The 25,414-nt window shown below is 45.9% G+C and overlaps 1 protein-coding gene across 1 annotated transcript in view; it reads right to left on the bottom strand.

Annotated features, from left to right (window-relative positions):
* Positions 1-25,414, bottom strand: part of Dock5 (dedicator of cytokinesis 5) — a 198,375-nt gene that overhangs the window by 27,818 nt on the left and 145,143 nt on the right. The window contains exons 27-39 of the mRNA XM_004630671.2: positions 24,504-24,599; positions 20,088-20,186; positions 17,908-18,002; positions 16,444-16,522; positions 13,831-13,931; positions 11,710-11,768; positions 11,242-11,396; positions 10,369-10,454; positions 8,026-8,185; positions 7,250-7,290; positions 6,562-6,652; positions 4,310-4,429; positions 1,873-1,962 (exon numbers count right to left, since the gene is read on the bottom strand). Coding sequence (XP_004630728.1) covers positions 1,873-1,962; positions 4,310-4,429; positions 6,562-6,652; positions 7,250-7,290; positions 8,026-8,185; positions 10,369-10,454; positions 11,242-11,396; positions 11,710-11,768; positions 13,831-13,931; positions 16,444-16,522; positions 17,908-18,002; positions 20,088-20,186; positions 24,504-24,599 — 1,272 coding nt within the window. The remainder of the gene's footprint in view (positions 1-1,872; positions 1,963-4,309; positions 4,430-6,561; positions 6,653-7,249; positions 7,291-8,025; positions 8,186-10,368; positions 10,455-11,241; positions 11,397-11,709; positions 11,769-13,830; positions 13,932-16,443; positions 16,523-17,907; positions 18,003-20,087; positions 20,187-24,503; positions 24,600-25,414) is intronic.

Here is a 25,414-nt window from a genome sequence, read left to right as displayed (position 1 = left end):
CATCCATCCATCCATCCATCCATCCATCCATCCTTCCATCCATGTACTGTTGGGGGTTGAACTCAGGGCCTTTGCACTGAACCAACACCTTTTCTATTATAAAATTCTGCGATAAGGTCTTGCTAAGTCAGAACAAGAGCTGTCTAAAAGCATCTGAAATGTGGGTGCAAGTGTGAGAGTGAGGAGGAGGTGAGCTAGGAATGCAGAGGATCTGCCCGTCACATGTGGAATGGTTGAAAAAGATGTGGTACTTTTATATAATGGAGTACTACTCAGCTACAAAGAATGATAAACTTGAAGCCTTCATATTTAAGTGGATGCCCCTTGAAGATATACTTATTAGTGAAATAAACCAGACCCATTTGTGTAAATATTGTATTGTCTCCCTAATATAAGGACTTATAATTTCGTATATGGTTAGGTTTCTAAATTTCTTTGTAAAAGTATGTACATGCTTATTTCTACTTTTATATAATTATTTTTCCTTCATATTCTACAAGGACTTAAAGTTCAACATATCAATACCTGATGGAAAATACCTGTTCCAGGATATGCCAAAATGTTTGACATTTTGACAGATAGGGTAAACCGAACTGCATATATTGCAGGTTAATAATTAGCTTCTCTTCTGGAGGGTTAACAAACTAAGTTAGCAGATCAAAATTGGAGAAAAGGAAGGGCTACATGGTTAGCCAACATTTTGGCCCTAGCCTTTCAAGGTCAGTGAAGACTCAGGACATAGGAGAACCTGTACTGTAACAACATGTAACTCAGCTGTGCTCCAAATTTTCTAATCAAGAAGATTATGGAGCCACAGAGGAATGTGATCAATGATGTATAGTGTGCCTGGGGAGAGTCACATGGAGAGAAAAAACATTTTCTCAAGCTTTCACAGAGAGCAAATTGGTCAAGCAATGGCCGTGACTCATCCTCAGGTCAGACACTGACATAAGAATGTACAAAAGGTGGTACAGGGCTATAGGATAAATCCTGAGAGTACTTGGCTGACCTTATCAGATACAAAAGTTACATTTCTTGTTATAAAGGTCTTGCTATATCTTGATCTTAACCATCCAGCAGAAAAGTATAAAAATGAGGTATATAAAGTAAAGCCATATTAATACGATGAGCTGTAAAAGGCTCAAGTCAATAACTTCTGAAGATAACCCACTACTATTATAGACTGCTAGACAGTGTTGGATTGTTTAGTTGAATTTAGACACCTACAGTATTTAGATGCCAACGGAATATTCACCTCTGACAAGACCAAAAAAAAAAAAAAAAAAAAAAAAAAAAGGATACAAAGGAAAGATCATTTTGTGTTTATATATATACAAAATAGTTAGGATAAATTTACAGCTACTTTTGCTTAACTCAATGAGAAGAAAGAGGTGTACTAACAGTGTTTGGACAGAATATCCTGTCTGCTTCTTGTACTATGGATAACCACTAAGAAGATAACAATGTACAGTGTATTGACTATCAAAACTGTGTCCTATTAATCAGCTGTGAAACTGTCTCATTCATATTTACTTCTCAATAAAAAAAATAAATTAATTTAAAAAAGGAATGCAGAGGATCCATAGGAAAACCAGCACCCTGGGAAGGAGGGTGCTGCAGGGGGTGTGGAGAGAGCCATCCTGTTCTGTGGGGTCTGGTGCTTCCCCTCCCCTGGAGGCAGCACTGCCCCCCATTCCTAAGCCTTCCTGGGGAGCGAATCTGGAGCCCAGTAATCAGAACTTTGAGGCCACACTTGGTTAATGTCAAGCAAGCTAATTCTGCATCCAGAGGAGCATGAGGAAGAGGACTCCCTTCACCCACCACAGAGCATTTCCACAAGCACCCACCCGGCAGCCCTGCCAGCCCACTCACCAGCAGGCTGCCGAGGCCCTCGTAGTCGAATACCTTGCTCTCGTAGGTCTCAGCCAGCTCCTTGCTCAGTTTGATGGCCTTCTCCCACATCTTCAGAGATAGGAAAGCAGGGTGAGACTCAGCGGAAAGAGCAGTCACCAAGCCAGTGCTGGTGTCACTGGCCATCACCCGGCTAACGTCAGTGGTCAGGTGGGCTAAAGGTCCGAGGGTTTTCTTGACACACTTCAGCCTTTGTGTGGACAAAATCTTTCTTTCCCGAAGCCACAAGGATGCTACAGTCTGAGCACTACCACCCCATCCCTCCTGCCATCCCGAGTGCCTGAGGCCTAAGGGGCTTCCAATCAGGGTGCCCATGAGGTCAACAGCGCTTACTGTAATCATACTATTAATAATGCTCTATTATCTTTTCCCAGGCTTAGCCCAGAGGCCACACAACGTATGACACCACAGCGGAAGGAACGCTGAGGCAGGTACCTGCATCCTGTCGCTTCCACTAACCAAAGCTTGGCGAAATGAGTGCCACTGAGCTCAGGCATTCTCTGGTAAATACAGCAGCTTCCTAAATACTGATGCTCTATGTTAACAGGTAGCAGCGTTGTCACTGTTCAAGGAACCAGCAAGTAAATATTTATATTGCTCTGCTTTTATTTCAAAGAGTACAAATATCAGTAGATAGAACCCACAGGAACAATCATGCTTTGGGATCCTCAGTAATTTTTTAAGAGGACAAAGTGCTCAAGAACTAAAATGCTTCAGCAAATATATCCTACTAGCTAGGCCTCAATTCCTTACATATAGAACAGATAGTATTTAGCTTATTGACTATTCGTACTTTAACTAGATTTTACTAAGAATACAGACATAAAGACTGGGACACAGGAACTAGCAAGGCTGAACTTGAGATTTGTTTGGCTAGCAAAATACATCTTTCTTTTCTCCCAATCGTCCCCTAACTTCTGTTCTTCCATTTTTAATTCCCAAGCCTTTCCACTGGACACACTTTCACAGATTCTACCACGTCCTGGCCCTGTTCTATGTTTAGTTCACCTTCCTGCCCCTGTAACCATTTAAATCTGTTACCTCCAACCTCTAGCGTCACACCAGGGCGACCTGTGAATGAGGCGTGTGCCACATTTCTATCAACCATCTTCTGAGGATACATAGCAACTGATGCTCCTGGTGCCCAGCAAAATTGAAAAGAAAATTACAGTTATGAAAACATGGGCTGCCCCTTCTATTCTTCACTATTAAAGTGTCCTCATTGGAAGAATATTCATGACCTTTCAGAATCCAGTATGTATTCTTATTCTCACTCATGGAAAATATTCAAGTTCAAAGATGCACAAGCATATGACAAAAAGTCAATGAGTCACTGTTGAATATTAAACAATTGGTGAGTTCAGAAAAGAAGCCCTTGGAATTCACCCAGGGATAGGAATGTCTATTGCTGATTGGCCCCTTAAACCACACCACGCCAGACTCTATGCTAATAAGGTGACTAGGAAGGCCCCGCCTACATTTATGCTAATAGTCTCAGGGAGTGGGCTGGCTTGGCCAGAAACACCAACCAGGTAGGAAGGAAGTGGCAGGTTCCAGCCCTGTGTTATTAGCCCTACTCTAGGGAAGAGAGGGGCTTGGAGACTCAGTTCAATCATTAGCCAGGAACTCAATCAATCAGTCTATGCAGTGGACATTTCTATTTACGGAGGCTCAGGTGAGCTTCCTGATTGGCAAATACATTTTTTTTTAGTTGAAGGTCTGTGTTGCCCCAGCTACTCTCCTACTCCTGACCTCAAGAGATATTCCTGCCTCAGCCTCCTGTGTAGCTGAGACCACAGGCACAAGCCACCATCCTAGTGAGGAGGTCAGTTGCCAAGGTGATGTGCCCTGAGTTCAAAAGACAGAAACAAGACCTCTGTCTGTGAACCTGCTAGACCTGGCCCTAGATGTCTCTTCCTCTGGCTGGTACTGGTGTAAGCCCCTTATTATAGAATGTAATCATTACACAGAGCACTTTTCTGAGTTCTGTTACTTACTTGGGGATCATGGGCACCCCCAAATTTATAGCCCATTGGTCAGAAATGTGGATGGTCTGGGAACCTCATCAAAAGGGATATGGGGGCCTGGGAGATGGCTCAGTAGAATAGATGGCCTCCCTGGCAAGCACAAGGGCCTGAGTTCAATCCCCGGGGCCGCAAAAAAAAAGTGAGGCAGGTTTTCATGGGGACGGTTCATTTAGCTTGTGACTCAGGGCTGGGGATTATGCTTGTCTAGGAAACTACAAACCCTGGGTTTGGTCCTCATCACCAAAAAGGATAAAGGAAAAAGAAAAAGCAAGACCTGTGAATGCGGCACCAACTCTGGGTGATGAGCTTCAGAACTGCACTGATTACAGTCACATTTCTTTCTAGGAGTACCAAAACAAGCCAACACTCACTTTGCCTTTGTCAAAATATGATATGATTTCTTGGTATAATTTCTCTTTCAGCTCTTGCTGGGTGTAAACATAGTACGTGTCCCTCTGAAGCAAATGGGGCATACAGGGCTTGTCGGACCACTAAAAAGGAACAAAGAAACATTAGCAATTAGTGCATCAAATTCATTCATTAAAAGAGTAGTGCACCTAATATGTATGACAAAAAACAGTGACATACATGTATATGTGTCTATATGCATATATATTTGACTCAACTATGTTGTAATTTAAATTCTTTACTAAATGAAAAGATTACACACATACACACTCAATATACTAGCACTAAAACAAGTGCAGTACCAACTGGCCAAACACGACATTCTCAGGCTCACAGAGATTAAAGGAAGACTGGTAACCAACATGACTAGGGTCAAGACAGAACCACTGCCACAAGCAGATGAAAACAACGTTAGGACTATAAATACGGGGAGGAGGAGGGAAACCTATCACTGCTTGCAACCGTGGTTGTGTTCTCAAAGCACAAAGCTATTCACTGACAAACTATTGTATACAGTACGGGGAGGAGGTAGCTGGATAACAAAAACTAACAGCTCTGAAAAGGAACAGACTCAGGTATGAGATGAGCGCACAGAATAGAAAATGCCCAGCCTGAAAAAAACTGCAGTAGATAAGCCAGCGTCAGCCTCACAAGGATTATGCAAAACTAACATGCAGATACCTATGGTCCAGCATGGTGACATGCAAGTAATCACTGAGAGGTGCAGGAGTGGACCTGTGACAAGCTAGGACCTCCGGACCAAGGCAGCATGAACTATGCCTAATGAATGTCATCTCTGCCGAGTAGCTATTTGGGAAGAACGCTCTGTCAGCACCTCACACCTTACATCAGGATGGGAGAGTTTAACTTTCCAACAGCCCCCAGGAAAAGACCTACAGTTTGAGGTCCCAGGGTCTCCTCAGAGTCATCCTACCGTGAAATCCACAATCACCAGGCCCCACTCACTAACCTACACATAGTGAGCTCACTAGAGTCCCAATCTCGAGTAGGACTTCAGTGAGTTTCCTCTGGGAAGTATGAGGCAGGGAATGCCTTTGTTTCCTAGCTTAGAACATTCATTAGAGTGGACCAGCGGGATAGCTCAGCATACGAAGCGCCTGCTTAGGCAAGAGCAGGGACTGGGGTTCGATCCCCACCCTGGGTGTGCTGAGCTGGCCACTATAGTGCACGCCTATAATCCCAGAGTTGGGAAGGCTGCAAACAGAAGGATCAATACATATTAGGATAAAATAAAATCATAGCTCAGTGGAAGAATGCTTGTGTGGTACACTTGAGGCCCTTGGTTCAATTCCTAGCACCGTAAAACAATCAGTTAATTCAACTGTAGCAGAAAATTAAATGCTGGGTATAAGAATGGAGACCAAGATGCTTCAGAAGAGGCCACTAAAGTACACGAGTGAGACATGATGGTGGCTCAGGCCAGGGGGCAGCAAGTAGATAAAAGAAAAGTGGGCGGAGTAGTGGAACATTCCAGGGGAGGCTGGAGCCCCTAAATTGTTCATGGAGAATATGAAAGGCAGCGACTGAAAGAATCAAAGATGCCCAGGAGGGCGAGGGAGCAGATGGTGGCGCCACAGTGTTGACATAGTGAGGGAAAGCAGTGGGAGTGGGCTGGGAGGGGCACAGGCGGGGAAAGGAGGGTTCTGTTAGTGACAAGCGTGAGCCCCAGCTGCTCAGAGACTGATGACACAAGCTTACGCATAAATCCAAAGGCAGAGGAGGCGGTCAGGGCTCGCTGGAAATACATGCCACCATACGACTTTACTTGAAGAGTGAGCATAAATAGGAGGATACTTGGACGGTACTTTATTGGTAATTCACCTCGCTGCATTTTAACAGAGCTCTTTATATATTAATCAATGTGCATTTTCTTTCATTAATTAGAATGTCAGTTCCCAGACATCTCCTAGCTGTGCTGTGCTGTGCTTGCTAAGGCTTTTCAAATAAATGATAAATGACACTTCCCCAACCTGTGCCTGAAAAGTAGCTGTGTCCATGCAGAAGGGATTAAAAACGTCCTTAGATCGCGTCTTGGCTTCTTGGCTAAAATCAAGTGTAAACATGTCCTTAGATAAAGGACTTCCCTTCCGTAAGTTCTTTCTCCTCATGAAATGTTCAGCATACGGCACTACAGGGTCGGGACATCGGCAGTGACCTTCCGTTCTGTCCAGAAAGGCTTCGCTGACCCTCTTACCTGCAGAAGCTCTGCATGTAAGAGAAGAGTATAGGCAGCTTCCGTGTAGTTCTCGCAGTCTCGGTGCAGATCTCGAAGCTTGTACAGGTACCTATAGGAAGGGCAGACAGGTGGCACTTCGTCAGCCCGGACAGACGTGGGGCTAGCATTCAGCTCAGGCCCCAGCTCCCGCTCCCGCTCCACCTTCCCCTCTACCACAAGAACACTTTGTCTTGGCAAAGGAGCTGGTCACTTCCCATCTCTTATTCCTGTTAAGTCACTTTTCTGCCTGTGACTTTCCTACTCTATTTATTCTTTTTCTTCTTCCCTTCTGTCAGTAGCCCTTAACTACCTTTCAGGTCTTCCTCTCCTTTGGGAAGAAGGCCAACATTATGGAATCTTGCCCCAGAGCACGCGTGATTTACGCACCAATGTTTCCTCTTGGGGACTCAGGGCCCCAGGCAAAGCCTCCAAGGCAGGTGAACTCTACTGCCTGCTCCCTCCCTGCCCGGCAGAAGTCTCTCTCCTCCAAGCCTAACAGGCCCACTCCTGACTCCCTCACAGGTGCTTGTGTTGCCTCCTGGGAGAGTTCAGTCTTGTGGAGAAATGGGGCTCCCAAGCAGCAAGCGAGGTGTTGCGGCAAGGTGTGTGTCGTTGATCACAAAACCATGACACAAAAAGCTGAAGCATTTAGTTTCCTTCAGCTTACCTGATGTATATGTCTTCTCGCTTCTTTTCTTTATAAAAATTCTGCCAAAAAATAAAGATCATAAAATACCAATGTAAATTTAAACTAGTTAACAAAAAATGGCTTTTCAATGATGTGTTTTCCAAAGAGCTCATCATTTCGTTTACTAAATTCTGTAGGGCAAGGCAACTCATAAAGAAGGTAAATTAGAGAACTTTCTTAAAGGACCATGCTTCCAGAAACATGAAAACCTGAGTGAACAGACTGCAATCTCACCCTGAAGGTGCCTTATACACTGTTTTCTCAGAGAATCAGGAAGGTAGTAATTTCTTAGTTTACAGTCAGCCGAGGTGTCCTCAGCCACCTAAGCCTTGGAGGTCTGCAGTGCTGGGTAACACAGGCCGAGGCAAGGCAAGACCAAAGAGTTCTACCTTCGTGAGGATGCTGCAGACTAACTTTTTGTGCTACAGGGATTCTGTCCATCTCTTCCAATTCTAGCAGTAAAGCAACCACAACATTATTAGTAAAACAGAGAAGCAGGTGGAGGATGGTCTTTAGAAGGGGTGAATTCGGTGCTTATGCTGCGTGTTTTGTGTCCAAATTTATATTCAAGGCCTGCACCTGCTAGGTTCTGGGAGCCCAAAGCTGACTCAGCCACGGCTCTATGATTTGGCAGGTCAGACGTATCCATGAAGGTGACCCAGCGAACCTGTGCACCGGGAGATGGCCCTGGCCCAGCGCCACAGGCAGCATGGCAGCCGCGCAGCACCCTCCTCCCTTCCTGGGGTGACACCTACCAGCACATTCACGGTGCAGCTCATGCGGTTCTCTTTGCTCTCGTCCTGCATGATGATGGTTCTGTAGTCCAACAGGTGCTCCAAGAGGCTGCTGACCAGGAAGGCAAAGACTTCCCCGGAGCCAGAGAGGTACTTATGTTTCCGGCAATGTTCTAGAAGCCTGGAGGGGGTTGTGGTAGAGACAAATGCCCAGTTTCTACCCTGTCCTTTTAGAACATTTGTGAGCACCGACAAAACCTCGCAGCAGGTGGCAGGAGTCAGTGACAGAGGATGTCGGCTGAGTGGACGTGCCCAGACTTTGCTGCGCCCCACCCCGTCCTGGTACCTTCCCTTGGTTGGGCCTCTACTCCTGCCACAGCTACACTTCATTAGCACTTGGCTCGGCTCCCAGCCCCCCACGGCCTTCTGGGAAGGTCAGTTTGTGCCTGTGGGTCTTTCACTGGACATCACAGAAACAAGGACTTTTGTCTAAAGGCTCACTGATGCTGATTGGCTACTGCAGTCAGCTGTGTGAGACAATCTTTCCCTAGCCTGGCATCTCATGGGCATTCTGGGATGCCTCGGGCTGGTAGAGAGAGAGAGCCCCAAGGAAACTGGTGGACATTAAGACAGGTGGCTCTTCAAGAAAAGACTTTTTTAAAAGGTAGAAATGCAGAGTTGTAAACAGCAGACTGGGGCTACGCTTGGGGTCCAATTCTCTGACCTCGGGCTGATACACAAGGAGTTTGCGGAGCAGAGTACTACAGCATCTTAGGGGGATGGTTAAAGAGAACTTGAGAAGAAGAAAGCAGAAGAGAAAGAAATGGGTCCAAAGAACTAGTGCAGGCTGCAGGGTTATTCTTAGCCTTGGCAACTTGAATAATCATGCTTTTCTGAACCAGTGATCCCAAAAAGCTAGGAAAAAAATGAAGATTTTTTACATGAAAACTAAGCTGTAGCAGTTTTTAGAAATGAGGGATTCATCATGTGTGAATATGGCGTGTGTTTCCATACACATGTAAGTTGTTTCGCTGTTCTGTGTGGCATCGGGGTGGCTTAGCATCATAAACTGGAGAGTGGAAGGTCAAGCAGGACAAAATCATCCCCCAAAGGGCTTAACGTCATGAAAAACGAAATCAGAAAGACTTCTCGCTCCCTCAAACCTAAGCTATCCATCAGTTCCACTGTCCTGACTAGGTAGAGTGCTGGTCCCTGGCCTCATGCTCAGCCTAGTTCACAAAATAGGTGAAAACAGAAAGAACCACGTGCATACTCAGAGGATGCAGCTGGTCAATACTGTGAAAGTCCCGAGAACACAACAGATCGAGCGCAGGTTTCCTACATGCCCAGGGAATGGTGGACGATTTGGAAATAATAATAGCAACAGTGTCACCACTATGTTTGTTTGTTTGTTTTTTTTTTTTAATTTTTTTTTGCAGAACCGGGGATTGAACTCAGGCCTTTGTGCTTGCCAGGGAAGCACTTATTCCACTGAGCCATCTCTCTGGCCCAATGTTTTAAAGCATGAACTCTGCAGTGTGTTATGCTGATGTATCAGCTCATTTTTATCACTGGATCGTGCTTATCAAATTATTTATTTGATCATTTTAATCATTTTTATCATTTGACATTAAAAATAAAATATTCTCCTGGATAGAACAAAAGCAGGTGCTGGGTAGACTGAATCACTGGACGCAAAATCGGATACCTGTGGGGAGGACACCAGAGCCAGCACACTCTCAGCACCAACGTCCAGCGAGGCTGAAAGCACTGACACTTCTTTTACCATTCTGGGACATGCGCAGAAGAGAACAGAGAGGGCAAGAGGGAGGAGGGGAACGTGTATGGACAGGGTGGAATGCAGCGAGACAGAGGTGACCGTGAGCTCAGAGGAAGGAGTGGATGTGCTCAGAGAAGGGGTGAGGGACAGGCAGTGGGAAGAGCAAGCTGGCAGGGGACAGAATCGCTTTGTTCATAGAGGTCTTTTATGGGACATGAAGTATTTTTAAATGTAAGGTGGATCTTGAAATGTTTTTCCTTTAAATGGTTGCTTTGAAGCCATAATTAGAGGTGCTAACACTCTTGCTGGAGTTCAAAAATTCAAAGACTGGGCAATGTGCCACTGCGCTGAACGTCTCCTCCTCTCCTCCATCTGCTCAGTCCACCAGGGCCTGGTGGCCAGGAAAACACAGGCGTTTGACTCACAGCTCAACAGTGTCAGTAGCGGGGGCTGCAAATCCTGTCGGCCCCGGCGAGGACACAGGATCCTGAGGCTGCCTGACTGCCACACAGGCAGCAGAGGCCCTGCCCTGCCTGCTGCTCGGCGACACCACCCACACGAGGATCTGTCCCTGGGACACTCACAGCTTCTCCAGAAGAACCTTGTACTGCTCATCTCCTCGGCCTCCTTCCACCTCCTGGTCCAGCTTTGTGATCAACTCATTTTCAAACTGAAAGCAGAATGAGAAATTTCACAGGAGGGTGCTGCTTCCTTAGTAGGGGACACTAGGGACACACGTCCAATCCTTTGAGATCTAGCCCAACCCCTCCACTTGGGAATGGTTTACAACACAGGTGGGGAGGACCTCGCTCTTCCTGGCCCAAGGCTAGCACGCCAAGACCCTGTCAAACACTCAGCAGCAGTCTGTGTGACTCTTGCAAAAATATAACAATGCAACAACCACAAACCCAAAACGTTACTTTCCGTTACAACTATGCATATAAAAATAGCTTCATGATTTCATTTTCTCTCTTTTTTTTGTTCTTGGTCTTAGTACTAAGACTGCTTTTGCTGAGCTTCATAGCTACAAAAAGATCTCGGTATTAACGCCCTTTGTACAAAGGTCATTGGGCAACAGAGAGAAGTTGGTAAACTGAAGCCCTCAAAGCTGGCAAGCGAAGGATGGGAGCTGGATGCACTACACCCCTCCGTCAGCCACGCGTTCATGCTCTCGGTTCACTGCTGCGCCGCAGCACACAGGAGGATCAACAGCACACAGTCAGCCTGCAGCAGGGACAGTGCCGCCGCAGAAACACACGGAGCGAAAAGACGGCTCTCGGCTCTGGGCCTGGACGTCTGATGCCATCTCTAACTGATTTACAAAATGAAATACAAAAAGGAGTGTCTGCGTTGACTTGAATTTGCATTTGCAGGCTACTGCTTCTCCGTACAGAAAGACAATAAGGAAGAGCTGGCGCACACGCGTTAGTCAGCTCCCAGAGCCCGCTGCTCCTTACCATATGGAAGTTGCCATTTCCACTGAAATTGAACTCACACTGCATCATGTCAAAGAAAATGGGGATGGTGGCTTTCCGGAGCTCTACTTCTGGGGTCAGAGTGACCTCCAGAATAGGACCCACCATGGATGGGATGAACTTGATTTTGTGGGGACCTGAAATGAAAGTAAGTGAGAATATTTAAAATTCACTTCCCACTCACAAGAGCGTTGCAATCTTCCACCACAGAGTCCATAGGAAAAGAAAGGGCTTCTGTGGGTAAACTGCCTCAATTGAGAAGCGAGGGGATAGTGTTCTGACAACGCGTGGATGCCGTGACAACAGTCTATTGTCAATGTTCCAGTTGAGACAAGAGTGCAGAACCCATGAATCAACTTTTACTTACAGATACATGACCAAGTAAGTCTCGGAGTTACGTGAACTAGTCACTGTGGGATGCTGGGGCCTGCTCAAGGCGCCGACACTCACCCAGGTTATACCACATGTCCCGGATCCTAAAGCCGATTTCCTTTCTCATGTCCCCGTATCTAGGAAGAAGACCATAAACCAAGAAAAGGGTTTTCAGTGGAAACAAGGTGGATGCCATACAGCGGTTCCTGGGTGTCGGCAGGGGATTGGTTCTAGGACTCTCCGTAATCCCCTAATCTGCAGGTTCTGCATCCTGTTTGTAACACAGCGCAGGACCTGCCCATCACCCGCACATCTTCCCCTTTGCTCTGAATAATCTCTAGCCTATCTAAAACACCTTGAGCGTACAAATGCAATGGCACTGCTTGTGATACCGGATCAATCCGGGAACAATGTGAAGAAAGAAAAGCCTACGTATCAAGTACAGATGTATAATTTCCCCCCCGAAGATGTTTGATCTGTTTGTTAGTAGAACATGCAGAACTCGCAGAGATGGAGAACCAAGCGCACGATGGGGCAGTGAAAGCAGCCCGCTGCCCTCAGGGTCCTGCGTGAGACAGAAGCACTGAGGAAACGAGGCCAGGACTTAAATGAGCTTCAACCAGCATCTTCAGCAGCAGAAGTGACCAAATGGAAATGCTGAGAAATAACTGAGAAGACGAGTTTAATGATGAAAGAAGAGTGAAGCCCTGAGGAAAAGAAGGTGAGCGAGGGGCTGCTTCTACGTAATGAGCCCTCTGGCCAACGTGCAGGGTGGCATTCGGAACCCACACTTGGGAAATACACACCCACACCAGCCTGGTTTTCGAAGTGCTCATGCCAGAAATCTCTAGCCTAGTGATGGCAAACTTCTAGAACTTTCGATGATGACAAAGTGCCAGCTGTGATATATGTACTGCAGCTCTGCTACCACTGCACTAGTCCATGTGCTCCCAATGGGCGCCATACCCTCCACAGGCATGAAACTGGTCCTTGCAGGCAAAAGTAAGCCTTACTGCTTCTTATTCTTTACTCATCCATTTGTATGTTCATTCACTCATTCATTCACAGTACTGGGGACGGAGCTCGGGGCCTTTGCACTGAGCCATGTCCCTAATTCTTATGTTCTATTTTGAGACAAAGTTTCACTGAGTCAGTAAGTTGTCCGGGCTGGTTCAGTTCTCCTACGTCAGCCTCTCAGAATGTTGATATCACAGGCAGGGACCACCGGGCCTGGCTGTCCTTATGTAGGTAGGCAGCACAGAGATTTCATGGAGCATGGAGATAATTCATGTTGATGCAGCACATCAACAGATACAGAGTTTATCTGTGGTGCTGAAATTTCGTGGGGGAGTGATTAGGAAAATACTGTCTAACAAAGGTTCTTCATCAGCATTGCCTTCGTGAAGAAACACAGGGCCAGGAGGCAATGACTTTTGGCTGGAGGTAAAACAAAGCTGCTTGAAAAGCCTCTTACGGATTCTCATGCCCGAGTCTGACCCGTACCACATACCACACACGGGGCTGGATTCCTTTGAGCAAATGGAATGTAAGTGTCAAAAATGGATACTGGAAATGCTCCCGATACACCCTAAATCAGGCTCTCGCACATGGCCTGTGGTCACCACTCTCTTCCTGCACAAGTGCCCCAAACAGGATTTTTTTTCTTTTTCAAATTCTTTTTAAATGTCTTTAAAAGCCAGAACCATATTTAGGACCGTATTTGAAAATTTCGCTTAATTCCAAAACAGACCTGGGGGAACACTATGGAATGCACTCCTTAACCTCTCCTTAGTCTTGCACATCATTCTGTTTTGAATTCCAAGACAGGAAACGTGGAGAGCATCTGTAGATTCTGTAGGAATTTAGCTTTTTGGTAGACATGACCATGCACCAAAGGAGCCCACTTTGCTGGGGAGGCTCTAAGCCTGCAATTTGCAAGAACTGCCAGCAGATGGCAGGTGTTCCTGGCACAGGGGGCTGACCTGTGCCTCCCAGGTAGCTTAGAACAGCACAGGATGGCTGATGGGAAGAAGGATGGAACTTTGAGGGAATTTTAGGTCTATGAAGTGAGCAAGACCTACTACGCTGACAACATGGACATTTATTGAATGGTCATTTCATCCCCACCAAACACATCACTCTGAATATAAACAGATAAATCACCTTCCCAATCCTAAGCGAGTTTAAAAGGACACTTACTTTTTCACAATTTTGTTGCGTTTGGCTTGGGAGAAGGTTTCGAGCTGAAGGGACTCATGGGTGAGAAATGCTACTGCCAAATGGAAGTAATTGTTCCAGAGCTGTTTAAAATGAATTGAGTGGGCAAAAAGAAAAGGAAAATAACATCAGTAAGTCATAACAAAACAGAGCCACATGGTAGAAAGACATTAACTGGGGACTCATGAAAAAAACAAAATAAAATCCACAGGACTTTTTGTTCTTTCTCGGGTTTCAATGACTCAGTCCTGAATTTAGGGTCTCAACATTAAGCTTTTTGAAAATTCAAACATTACATTTTTCTTTTCTCCTGGGATCAAGAAAAACTGCTGCCAAGACGTGTACCTATTTATAGTGGGTGGTTTGGCAATACGTATTTAAGGCCCTAGCATTCTGCCAAACTTTTGAACTAGTAAAGACTTCCAAAACCTTGCCCTATAAAGTTAACTGTGGCTAATTAAAAAAATTTAGAACAAGGAAGGTCATCACAGTACTATTTAATGTAACAGAAAAATGAAAATTATCAAAATGTTCTTAAGAAGAATTTGGTAAAATAAATCATGGTCCAGCCATGTAAGGGACTGCATTCCCAATTAAAAATACTGTGGAAGGGCTGGGGAGATAGTTCAGTAGACTAAGCACCTGCATGGAAAGCTCAGGGTCATGAGTTCAATCCCCAGTACCACAAAACAAAAAACAAAATGAAAAAAAAAAAAATCCTGTGAAAATATTTAGCACCATTAAAAAAAAAAAAAAATCATAGGCTATAGAAAAAAAAAGTAGATGAACAAGTTACCACAGAATTACACGGCTCAACTCTATTTTGGTGCATACATACATACATACACACACACATATATACACACATATACAACTCTCTCTAAATAAACATGTATGTGAATACTGGATCCTTTACTCAGGACTGGCCAGTTTAAAGGTTCTGCAGATGCAAAGGCACATGGCAGAGAAAGCGCAGCATGAACAAAACACACGGTGGCATATGAGCGCTGCAAAAATAGGGACCTGATACGTCTTCACGGGAACTAGAATAGCATCTCGTACATGGAAATACTCTTAATATTTGTGGGAGGGAGGGAGGGAAGGAGAAAGGGGGGGAAGAAAGGAGAGAGGGAGGGAAGGGGGAAGAGGGAGGAGAGAGGAAGGAAAGGAGGGAGGGAAGGAGGGAGGGGAGAGGGAGGGAGGAGAAGGGAGGGAGGAGGAGAGAGAGGGAGGGGGAGGGAGGGATAGAAGGAGAAAGGGGGGAAGAAAGGAGAGAGGGAGGGAAGGGGGAAGAGGGAGAGAGGAAGGAAAGGAGGGAGGGAAGGAGGGAGGGGGAGAGAGAGGGAGGGGAGGAGGGGGAGGGAGGGATGGAAAGAAGGTGGAGCTAGTGGTACACTGGCCTCTCATATAGCACGCACAGGAACTGCTTTTGAGCACAGGACCATTTGTAGGTAGAAGCAATAACCATACATGGGCCTAGGTGTAGGCATACATGTTTGAGTATTTATGTAAATATACGCAGTATCAACCCCCAAATACTAAGAGCAGAGTATGTGACTACTGCTGTACCCCCTCCTAGGTGGTCTAGTTCTCTGAGGTTTCAGTTATTTGCAGTCAACCATGGTCTGAACATGCCAGTCTTTATGTTGATTCTTTCAAGGAAGACCACATTCATTAGATTTTTACTAGACTATATTATAGTTATTCTAGTTCATTATCAGTTATTTTTAAGCTCTAATTGTGTCAGATTTGTAAATTAGAACTTTAATCTGTGGTTTCAGCCATCTCCTGCTGGTCAAGGGACATCCATACTGCAAAGAAGGGAGATGGGCATATTTGTACTTTTGATATTATTATTATTTCATTGTTATTTTTGCAGTACCAAGACCCAAATCCATGGCTCTGCACGTGCCAGGCCAACGCTCTGCGGCCGAGCCACACCCTCAGCCATTTTTAGAGTAGTTTTGGAGACAAGGTCTCACTAAGTTGCCCAGGCCGATCTTGAACTTGCAACCTTCCTGCCTCAGCCTCCTGAGTAGCTGAGGTTCCAGGCGTACCCCACTGAAACTGGTTTCAGATTTCTTATTTTTGCTTATCTTAGTTACATTTTCTGCTTTATGTTCTTTTTGTGTGTTATTTGAAAGAAAGAAGAAAAAGCCTTATTTTGCTTGGAGGATGACACGACAGGAATGTATGCTATAGGACATGAGAAAATATAGGAAAAGCTTAATTATTTATTGATTTTCAATGTATTTACTACAAGGTCTACAAAATCTTACTACAAAGATCAGACTCGCAGTGATCCTCCTGTTTTCAGCCTCCCAAGCACTGGGATTCCAGGTGCGCGCCACCATGCCCAGTCTCAGTCACTGTCTCAGCCACCCCAGAGGTGGGGCCAGCACAGCATGCTGGGGATTGAACCCCGACTGCTGAACCTGCCTAAGCAGGCGCTTTAAGCCACTGACCTATCTGGCTGGCCCTAGGAAAAGCTTTTTATTTGACAGTGATGAGGTCTGAGGCAATTCTTCTCTAAGTGGAAAGTTCTTTTGCTCCAGCCTAGAAACCCAGGAACCTCTGGGTGGGTTGTACACTCACCTGAAGTTCAAAGCTTGCCTGGTCCATGAAGGATCTTGTGAGAACCTCAGCAAACTGGTTGACGGCACGGAGAAAAACCCTGGGGATGAAAGCACTTGGTAGAGCTGGGTACTCTGCAGCCCTGGAGACAGCTCACCTCCCTGACCATGTTAGAAATGAAACCAAGGAGGCTGGGGAGAGAGTTTAGCAGCATAAGCACTTCCCTGGCAAGCCCAAGATCCTGAGTTCAATCCCTGGCACCAAAAAAAGAAAGAGCCCAAGCTTGCCAGTGTTCACGCCTGCAATACCAGCGTTCTGAGAGGCTGGAGCAGGAGGATCAGACGTTCAAGCCCAGCCCAGCCAATTTAGTTTAAAATAACGAAATCCATAAAGGAATAATGCTGCAGCTTAGCCTAAAGGCCTCGGGTTCAACCCTTGCTGTAGGAAAAATTAAAAAACAAGCAAATTAAGGCCTGGCCAGGAAAGACCACACGTTCTCCATCAGTACACAGAGCAGTCTGCCAAAACCAGCCCAGGCATTGTGCTTCTTGAACTGGCTGGCAAAGTGCCCGGACCACAGCACCACCGAGCTCCGTGCAGCATGGAGCTGACACTGAACAGGCTGGCGGAGCCTCAGGGAGCGCTCACTCTGCAGCAGCGACTCTCCGATCTGAGTATCTAAGGATTCTGACGTTTTTTACAGCGCTGCGTATAATAATGATTTGCGAGGTTTGGCTCAGTACGAAAACTCCAGCCCCTTTCACATGAAATACGTTTGTTTTACTTCACTCTGTTCAGCAAGCAATAGCTATGGGCCAGTAATGGTGAGGCGAGCTCAGACGGAAGCTGGTTTTAAGAAGGTTACACCCTGGTGGGGGAAATCTAGACTTGTACATAACCATCATCTAACAGAGAACGTGAAAAGAATTTTATGAGAGGATCTCAATGACATCTGGAAAAGTTGGGGTGGAACACAGGAGTAGAAAAGCTTCTACCGGAGAGGACACTGAGAAGGGGCTGAGGGGACAGGACAAAGGTGGACAGCCAGAGACCGTGGGAAGGCGCTGCAGATAGAAGCAGCCACATGAAGAGAGCGGAGGCTATGTGTGTTTGGGGATGGAGCTCATTTGCTTGGAGCACAGGTAACCCTGGGGGGGTCATGGGAGGGAAGGCTGGGAGAGGGGGACAGCCCTGAAGGTCATGACCACGTGCAGTTGCCAAAAGAAGATACAGGGGACCAGTGTGGGGGTGGGAGGAGAGAGATCAGACGGAAGAGGCCGGATTGCTGGGAAGGACAAGCCCAAGACCCAGGTAAGATGCAGACCGTGGGCGCCTGCCGCAAGCACATGGGAGTGGGGAACCCCTCGCTTTACAGAGCGTGGGCCTGAAGCACAGAGTTCAAGTCCTGCCAGCACCCCCCAAAGTGCACGCAGCAGAGCGCGGCGCTCAGCGTCTGGGCCCCTGGGCCGGCCCGCGCTCCCACACCTGCTCTGCGTCATGTTCATGACCATCCAGTCTTTGGCGTAGACGTTCTTCCCAATCAGATCCTTAAACATGATAAATGTCTCCATGAGGAAGTCCTGCGGAGAACAGAAGAGGCTAGTGGAGAAAGTGCGTCAGTCACGGCCCTTCTGCCAGCAGGTGGCCAGAAGGGCCCGAGGACAGACAGGACACAGTCCTGGCCCTACAGTGACCGCAGGTTTTTGGGGATAAGGACGCATGGTTACAGCAAATGATCATAGAATTTGATCATCACATCACGTGATGCTATAAGGAAAATAAATGCAAAAAGAATTTGCTTTCTACAAATGGTACAACTAAGTCTGGTAGAAACTAAAGACCCGCCAAAGGTCACAACCACCAGGTAGCTGGAGAGCTACAGTAAGCGCTAGGGCTATGGACACCAAGTGTGTGGCCCGTATGTCTAGTTTTCATCTGCCAGGCACTCCCGGCATGTCTTCAAGTGCTGGGATGTACGCATCCACCACTGCACCTGGCTCAGAAAAATTTTCATTAGGTAGCTAGCCATAAACCTGAATCCAGTCGGCTTTCTCCTTCCAATTCCACCCTATGAAGGACCTCACGCAGTGACCAGCACACAGCACTAGGTAGGCAGGAAGCCTCGCGGGGTCGACTGCTGGTGGGTGACCTGTTGATCCAGTGGTCAGTCTGTTAATTTCCTGAACTGATGCTGAGGGACGCTGGGATGAGAACAAATCTGGCCAGAAAATCAGTGCTAGCCCCATGTCCTTTTGGTTCCAAAGCGAGGCAGACTAGCTCATCCTTAGTTCTGAAGTCAGAGACATTTTCCGAACATTTACAACTATTAACAGCATACATCTGAGGTACTCACTCATTACTTAACTTTCACATTTTTTGTTCAGATGAACAAGAGCTCACAGTTCGTGAGGCAGGGATTGGGCTGAGATGCTGCCTATGACACTGCCTGCACTGGACCAGGTGCTCTAAGCCGAGGGGCGGCACCCTGAAGCAGAGCACTGGGGAGCGCCTGTTATCCACCACCACCAATTATAGTTTGCCTATCATTTTATCTTAGATTCTGATAATAAAAAAGTCAGTACAGATAGCTACTCCTAATAGGCACTAACTCCACACTGAGCGCAAAGCATGGTATTTAATTGGCACACATTAATTGTCAGGCTAGGTATTTTTTTTACAGATGAGGAAACCAAAGTTCGATGAGGCTAAATAACTTGCTCTAAATCTCCTTCAAGGAAGTGGAGGAGACAGAATTCAAAGCTGGGTTCTGATCTGCCACCCAGTCCAGTAAAGGAGGAAACACAGCTGCCCTTGGCCTCCAGCTCACTTGCCCCTCCGGCCCTGACTCCCTCCCGCCAGGCACCTGTGGACACATCTACCTACGGCTGTGCTCACCACCCCATGCTGCCTGCAGCACGAGGCTCCATCACCAAACTATGACAAGAGGTCCCGGGTTTAATCCTTACTGCAGACAGTACTTTGTCCAGTTCCTTAACTGTGCATCTCTTGGGCATCACCAAAAAATACAAAACGAACAAAAAGGACGGGAGTAAGAAAGAAGTTCTATGTCTTTGGGTTCAAGGGCCACATGCTTCTAGTAAAACACACAAAGAAAGAAGAAAATTTAGTGCGTAAAGAACATTAGAAAAAAAAATTAAGAAACCTCTGGGTGACAGAGGTCATCTGAACAAACCTAGCATCACGTGGCTGTAACTTGCTAACCCAGAGCCGTGTCCAGGCCACCACTCTGCGAGGTCAGATGACACCTTCTTCATGGACAGCTCAGCTCTACTAACAATTCCCCAGAGCTGCAGCCAGGGGTGTGATACAAGAACAACTTCACAGCCAAGATGGAGAAACGGGCAACCAGTGCTCCTTTACATGAGACTAGCTCTTCTCAGAGGAAGAAGATCTCCCGAATGTTCCTAACAAATGCACGGGACTGATGGAGTATGATAGGACCACATGGTGCACTTACTGGATTCTTCCTCAAACTCTATCAAACACAGCAAGTAAGACTCCACTCCGCTGTGGATCTAACCCCAAGGCACTGCAGGTGTGGAGGAAGAGAACCCTGGACTGGAACGCTCAGCTTCAGCTGTTGATGCTTTTAAATGAATTGCAGGAAGTGTTCGGACCATCAGGACCCAGTGCCAACAACTTACGATGACATCCTGCCTGGTCTTGAAAGTGCTGATGTAGTGGCTGTAGTGGCTGTCGTCCATCTGCCGCAGGACAGCAATCATGCAGGCCACAAAGCTGCCCTGCAGAGGAAGGCAGAAACACAGATCCGAGGCTCCACCAACAGACAAGGCTGAAAGGGCCTGCCAAATAACTCAGCGGATTAGGGCCCCGGGATTCCAGCCCTGGGCCTGCAGTGTGGCCCCGCCCCCAGGGGGTGCTGAGCCTGTGACTCAGACTGGGTGCTGTGCGCCTATAATCCCAGCTCTTGGGAGGCTGTAAACAGGCGGATCATTACAAGTCACATCTAGTAGTGAAACCCTGAACACCCTATAGACCCTTCCCTAAAATAAAAAAATAAAAATAAAAAACAGACAAGACTGAGACTCGGACGCCAGTTACTCTGGTTCCCTCCCCACCCGCTGAACTGAGTTTTGTGATAAGCCAGAATCCTAGTACAGAATTTCATGAGGAAATGCGTGAAACACATCAGTGTGACAAATCTGAATGTGGTGCAGAGCTAGTAGGAAAACGCCAGGTCTAGGCAGCGCGCCCCTAATTTGAAAACCTGGAATCCAATGTGAAGAACTAATCTGAAGACAACATTATACAATACAACAAATACTGTGAAACCCATACCCTTTTGTTTAGTGAAATTTTGTATCACTTGTAATTTTTCTGTTTTAGTATTGTTTTGTAGTGGCTTAAAAAAAAAAAAAAAAGCAAACCTGGAATCTGAAATATTCCAAGTAACTATAAATTTTGGAACACTGTGGATTTTGGTTTTTTGTTTGTTTTAGAGTAGTGATACTCAACTGGTAAAGTCTGTTCATAGTCCCCGGTCCAGAAATCTTCAAAATTTGAAACACTCCCAAAAGTTTTCAATGAGGGTTATTCAAGTTGTAGTGATGCTGAGAGTGGACAGATGGGAGAAGCACGGGGGGACCCCAGCTCCTGCTCTAGCACTTGAATGCCAGAAGTTCTGCCAACTCTAGAGACTTTATGCCAGTGGCCGCAGTGTGGGACTTATGTAGAAATGCACCCCAGATTTGAGGGGAAAAAATGAGTAAGCTGATGACTACCAAGGTTTGCATTTGTAAGGTTATGACAGTGTGAACAAGTCACATGCTGGCATGCAGCCAGAGCTGAGTGCCCAGAGGCACTGCCATCTTGTGCCCATGCAGATGTGAAAATGCCACACATTCAGATAAATCTGACACAGAGGACATGAATGTCCAGCCGCTATAGGGAGGGAGTATCTTCCTTTTTAAAATTTTTAAAAATCATTCGTTCATTCACTCATTTGGTACAGGGTCTCATTACGCAGCTCAGACTCACGGCGATCCTCCTGTCTCAGCCTCCCCAGTGCTAGGATTACAGGTGTGCACCACCAGGCCCAGTTTTGGGGCCAACACAGCATGTCCAGGGTTCTGGGGTCAGCACAGCATGTGGCACCAGGGATCGAACCCAGGTCTTTGCCCTTGCCTCGCAGGCACTTAAACCACCGAGCTATCTCCCCAACCCTGTCTTCCTAAACACAAAAACCATGCAAGACTGTCTGTGTGCTCCTTGCACTTTTGTTGCTGAAAAAAAAAAAAAAATACTCCTTATTATAAGGCAGTGCAAACTTACTGTGCTAAAGCTTCTGATATGTACTGCAAGTTGTCATAGTTTGTGTTAATACCACTATCAAAAATTTTATGTTCCTTTAGGTCCTTGCCTCCTCTGGCTACTGAATTTAATCTCACTTTTGGTTAATTTGCATTTCTGGTTTTCCTTTACCACTTACTTTTCTCATTTGGTTTTTCACTCATATTCCTTATTCATTTTTCTATTAAATGACATATTTTCCTTAGTGTTTTGTATATTAAGCATCCTTTCCAAATATCATTGGTATTTTTATTTTGAGACGACAGGGTCTCACTGTGAAGCTCAGGCTGGGCTTGAGCTCTTGATCATCCTGTTTCTGCCTGCTGAGTGATGGGATGACGGGTGAGACTGTTAGCTACCTGCCACGCATTCATGCCTATGATGTGGCTTTTTTTTTTAGTGTGATTCAGATACTGGCCAGTTGCCACGTTATAATTTTTACAGTTTGGTGCTCAACATTTAATTTATGCATGTATTTTCCCATGTAGGGGATTACATTTTTTATTTAGCAAAATATAACTGCTTTTTTCCTTTTTAGTTCTCTGGAATTCACAAATCTGTTTTTTTGTTTTTTGGGGTTTTTTTGTATTCAGTGCTGGGGGTGTCTATAAGGTATACAGGGTCTCACTACACAGATAGGACTTGTAGTGATTCTCCTGTTTTCAAGCACTGGGATTACAGGCGCAGGCCACCACGCCCAGTCTCACTTGCTTTCTCAGCAAGTCCTGGGGGCGGGGCCAGCATGGCAGGCTGGGGATCCAACCTCCGACCCCTGTGTCTGCCTAGGCTGGCACTTTAATCTGCTGAGCTACCTGGCCGGCACTCTGCTCTTTTTTAAAAAAAAAATAGCACTAGGTATTTAACCCAATGAGCTACATCCCTAGCCTTTTTAGAATTCCAAGACAGGATCTAAGTTACTTAGTTACACAGGGTGGGCTTGAACTTGTTGCCTCAGCCTCCCAGAGCGCTGGTATCACAGGCATTGTTATGGTTTGTGTCTAGTTGTCCCCCCAAAGCCTCATGCAGTCATGGGGTGAGGACTTCTAGAGTTTGTGTTAACTCATGATCCACTGGGATTATGTGTGATCCAAGGCTGGGATTATGGGTCTTAGTACTGCTGGGATTACCCATAGGTGGGAAAATACTGGAAGTACCCATAGGTGTACTTCCCCTACCCTGGGGCAGGTAATTTGCATGACAATGTAAGGAGGGAAGAGAAGCTAGCTGCTTGAGCTGCTGCTACCCCTCCCTTGCTCTCTTGCTCTTTGCCGCCACCATGAAAGGTTGCTTTCTGCTCTGTGCTGCTCTGTCTTGGACCCAGCTGAGTATGGACTGAAACCTCCAGTAACTGAGAGCTAAATAAACCTTTCCTTCCTTCATTTTGTGTGTCGGGTATTTGTCCCAGCAACGAGAGAAGAGTAACTAAGACAGGCATGAACCCCAATGCCTAAGAATCCCATTTCTTGTAAGGTCAGATATATTTTCATTTCCATTGCTCTTCCAGCTGCTTTTAATTTTTTTACATTGAACTCTTCATTCCATTTGACATTTATTTTGAAGGGATAACAGGAGTCAATAAAATTTTGCCAGAATTTACTACAGGTAAGGAAATGTTCATACAGTCAAGTCTACTTTTCAATTCCTCGGCTCCATTCTATATAGGCATGGTATTGCATGAATCCTGTATTATTTAATTATTATTTTCTAATCTGACAAGTAAGCGCTTCATTATTATTTCCACTTGGCGAATCATTTACCTGACTCTCAATTCTTGTTTTCTGCATGGCTAGGTATTGAATCCACATTTCGCACACCGCAGGTGAGCACTCTACCACCTGAGCTACATCTGCAGACATCATCATAGTTATTTTTACTCTCATATATTTAAGACTCAATTAAACAGAAGTTTTCTTTATGTCTAAGTAGATACCGGTGTTATATACAAAGGACCCTGAATATTACCTGTTGCAAACTAATCTAGTTTAAGAAACTCTTCATTAGTTTATAAAAATTTCAGTTTTTATGAAATTTGAGTTTCCTCAAAATGCTATTTCAGTTTTAAAAAAATGACAATTACGATCATTATGGCTCCTTTACCAACAGCTATATTTAGCATGGTTCTTATTAAATTGCTTAATTATAAAAAATGTTAAGCAATGGCGTTGAGATTGAACACCCTGGTTCTTCTATGACCACTAAGTATTATGATTCCTAATGATTTTATGTTAAATACATTCCTGCCTCTTATTTATTAACTTGGAGTATATGCTATACCATTTTGGTATCTATGGACAGAATTGTTAGGCTTGCTTCCTTTTATTGAATTAAGACATTCTGTTTATGTATTCTCTAATATTTAACCATTCTTGAACAACCAGAATAAACTGTATAAAACTTTATATTCTTTTGGTGTATTTGCCTTTCGACTGTGCTTGGGTCTCTTAGTATGTCTAGTCCTCATGCTTTTCTTTCCTCAGGGTCCTCCTGCTGCTGCCTCCCCGAGTGCTGAGATTACAAGGTGTGCACCACCCTGCCTTCCTGCTTATCTTTGTTCCTTGAACATAAAGGGTCTCATGGTTCTGAGAGAACACACACAACGGAGAACAGGAAGCCCATGTCAGACCTCGGATCTGCTCAAGAATATGCCCAATACCCAGGATGCGAGGGTCCTCGGGGAGTGGGGCTTGAGCCCCGGGGCTCCTAGGCACACGGGACGCAAGGCAGCAGAAGCTGCGGCGAGAGACACTCACAATGTGGGGGGACTGCCGGCTCATCCCTATCACCGTGCGGTTGATCCTTCTTAGCAGTCGCTCCATGATCAGCTGGATGTGCGCTGCCGTGGGGCCCTGAGGGAGAAACGCAGGACGTGAGGTTGTTTCCTCTGACTCAGTTTCCCTTCTCCCATGGGAACCTGGGAAAGAGGAGATTGCTACGAAGTAATCTCTTCTCCAAAACAGAAAATGCTGTCAGAAAATGAAGCAATATGTAACTACGTGATGACAGTCAATTCAGAATAATCACCTAAATCATTTAAAAGTGAACGTGGAGGTATAGGAATGAAATCGGTGGCCCCTAAAAATGTGGACAGCTCAGGTTTGCCATGAGCTGTCTGTGGACACAGATCATTAGGGGAGGCCCAGGAGCACGAGGCACTCAGCTGTGGTGCTGAGCAGACGAGGGCCATTAGGCCACCAGGCACACGTGTGGGAGGAAAAGCGAACTGGAAGATTCTCGCCACCAGTGTAGGTGGAAGATTAAAAAAGAAACTCAAGCCAAGAGGGTTATGAAGTGAATATTTGTGTTTCTTTCAAATACTTACCTTGAAGCTCTAAGGACCAAAGGTATCAGGGGTTGGGGGCTTTGGGAGGTAGTTAAAGTTAGATGAGGTCAGGAGGGGGTGGGGCCCTCCTGGTGTGAGGGGATTAGTGCCCTTATCAGAAGAGACACAAAGCTTGTAGTGGCTCTTGTGATGTGCTGCACATCTGTGATCCCAGCACTGTGGGAGGTTGAGAAAGAAGGTTTCAAGTTCAAGGCTAGCCTGGGCAACTTGGCCAGGGCCTGTCTCAAAAAGTAAAAACAGGGTTAGAGACGTAGCTCAGTGTGAGAGCCCTGATTCTGTCTGTCTGTCTGTCTGTCTGTCTGTCTGTCTGTCTGTCTGTCT

Source organism: Octodon degus, unplaced genomic scaffold, assembly GCF_000260255.1.
Source record: "Octodon degus isolate 3935 unplaced genomic scaffold, OctDeg1.0 scaffold00036, whole genome shotgun sequence".
Taxonomy (NCBI): Eukaryota; Metazoa; Chordata; class Mammalia; order Rodentia; family Octodontidae; genus Octodon; species Octodon degus.
This window is presented reverse-complemented; position numbering and strand designations above follow the sequence as displayed.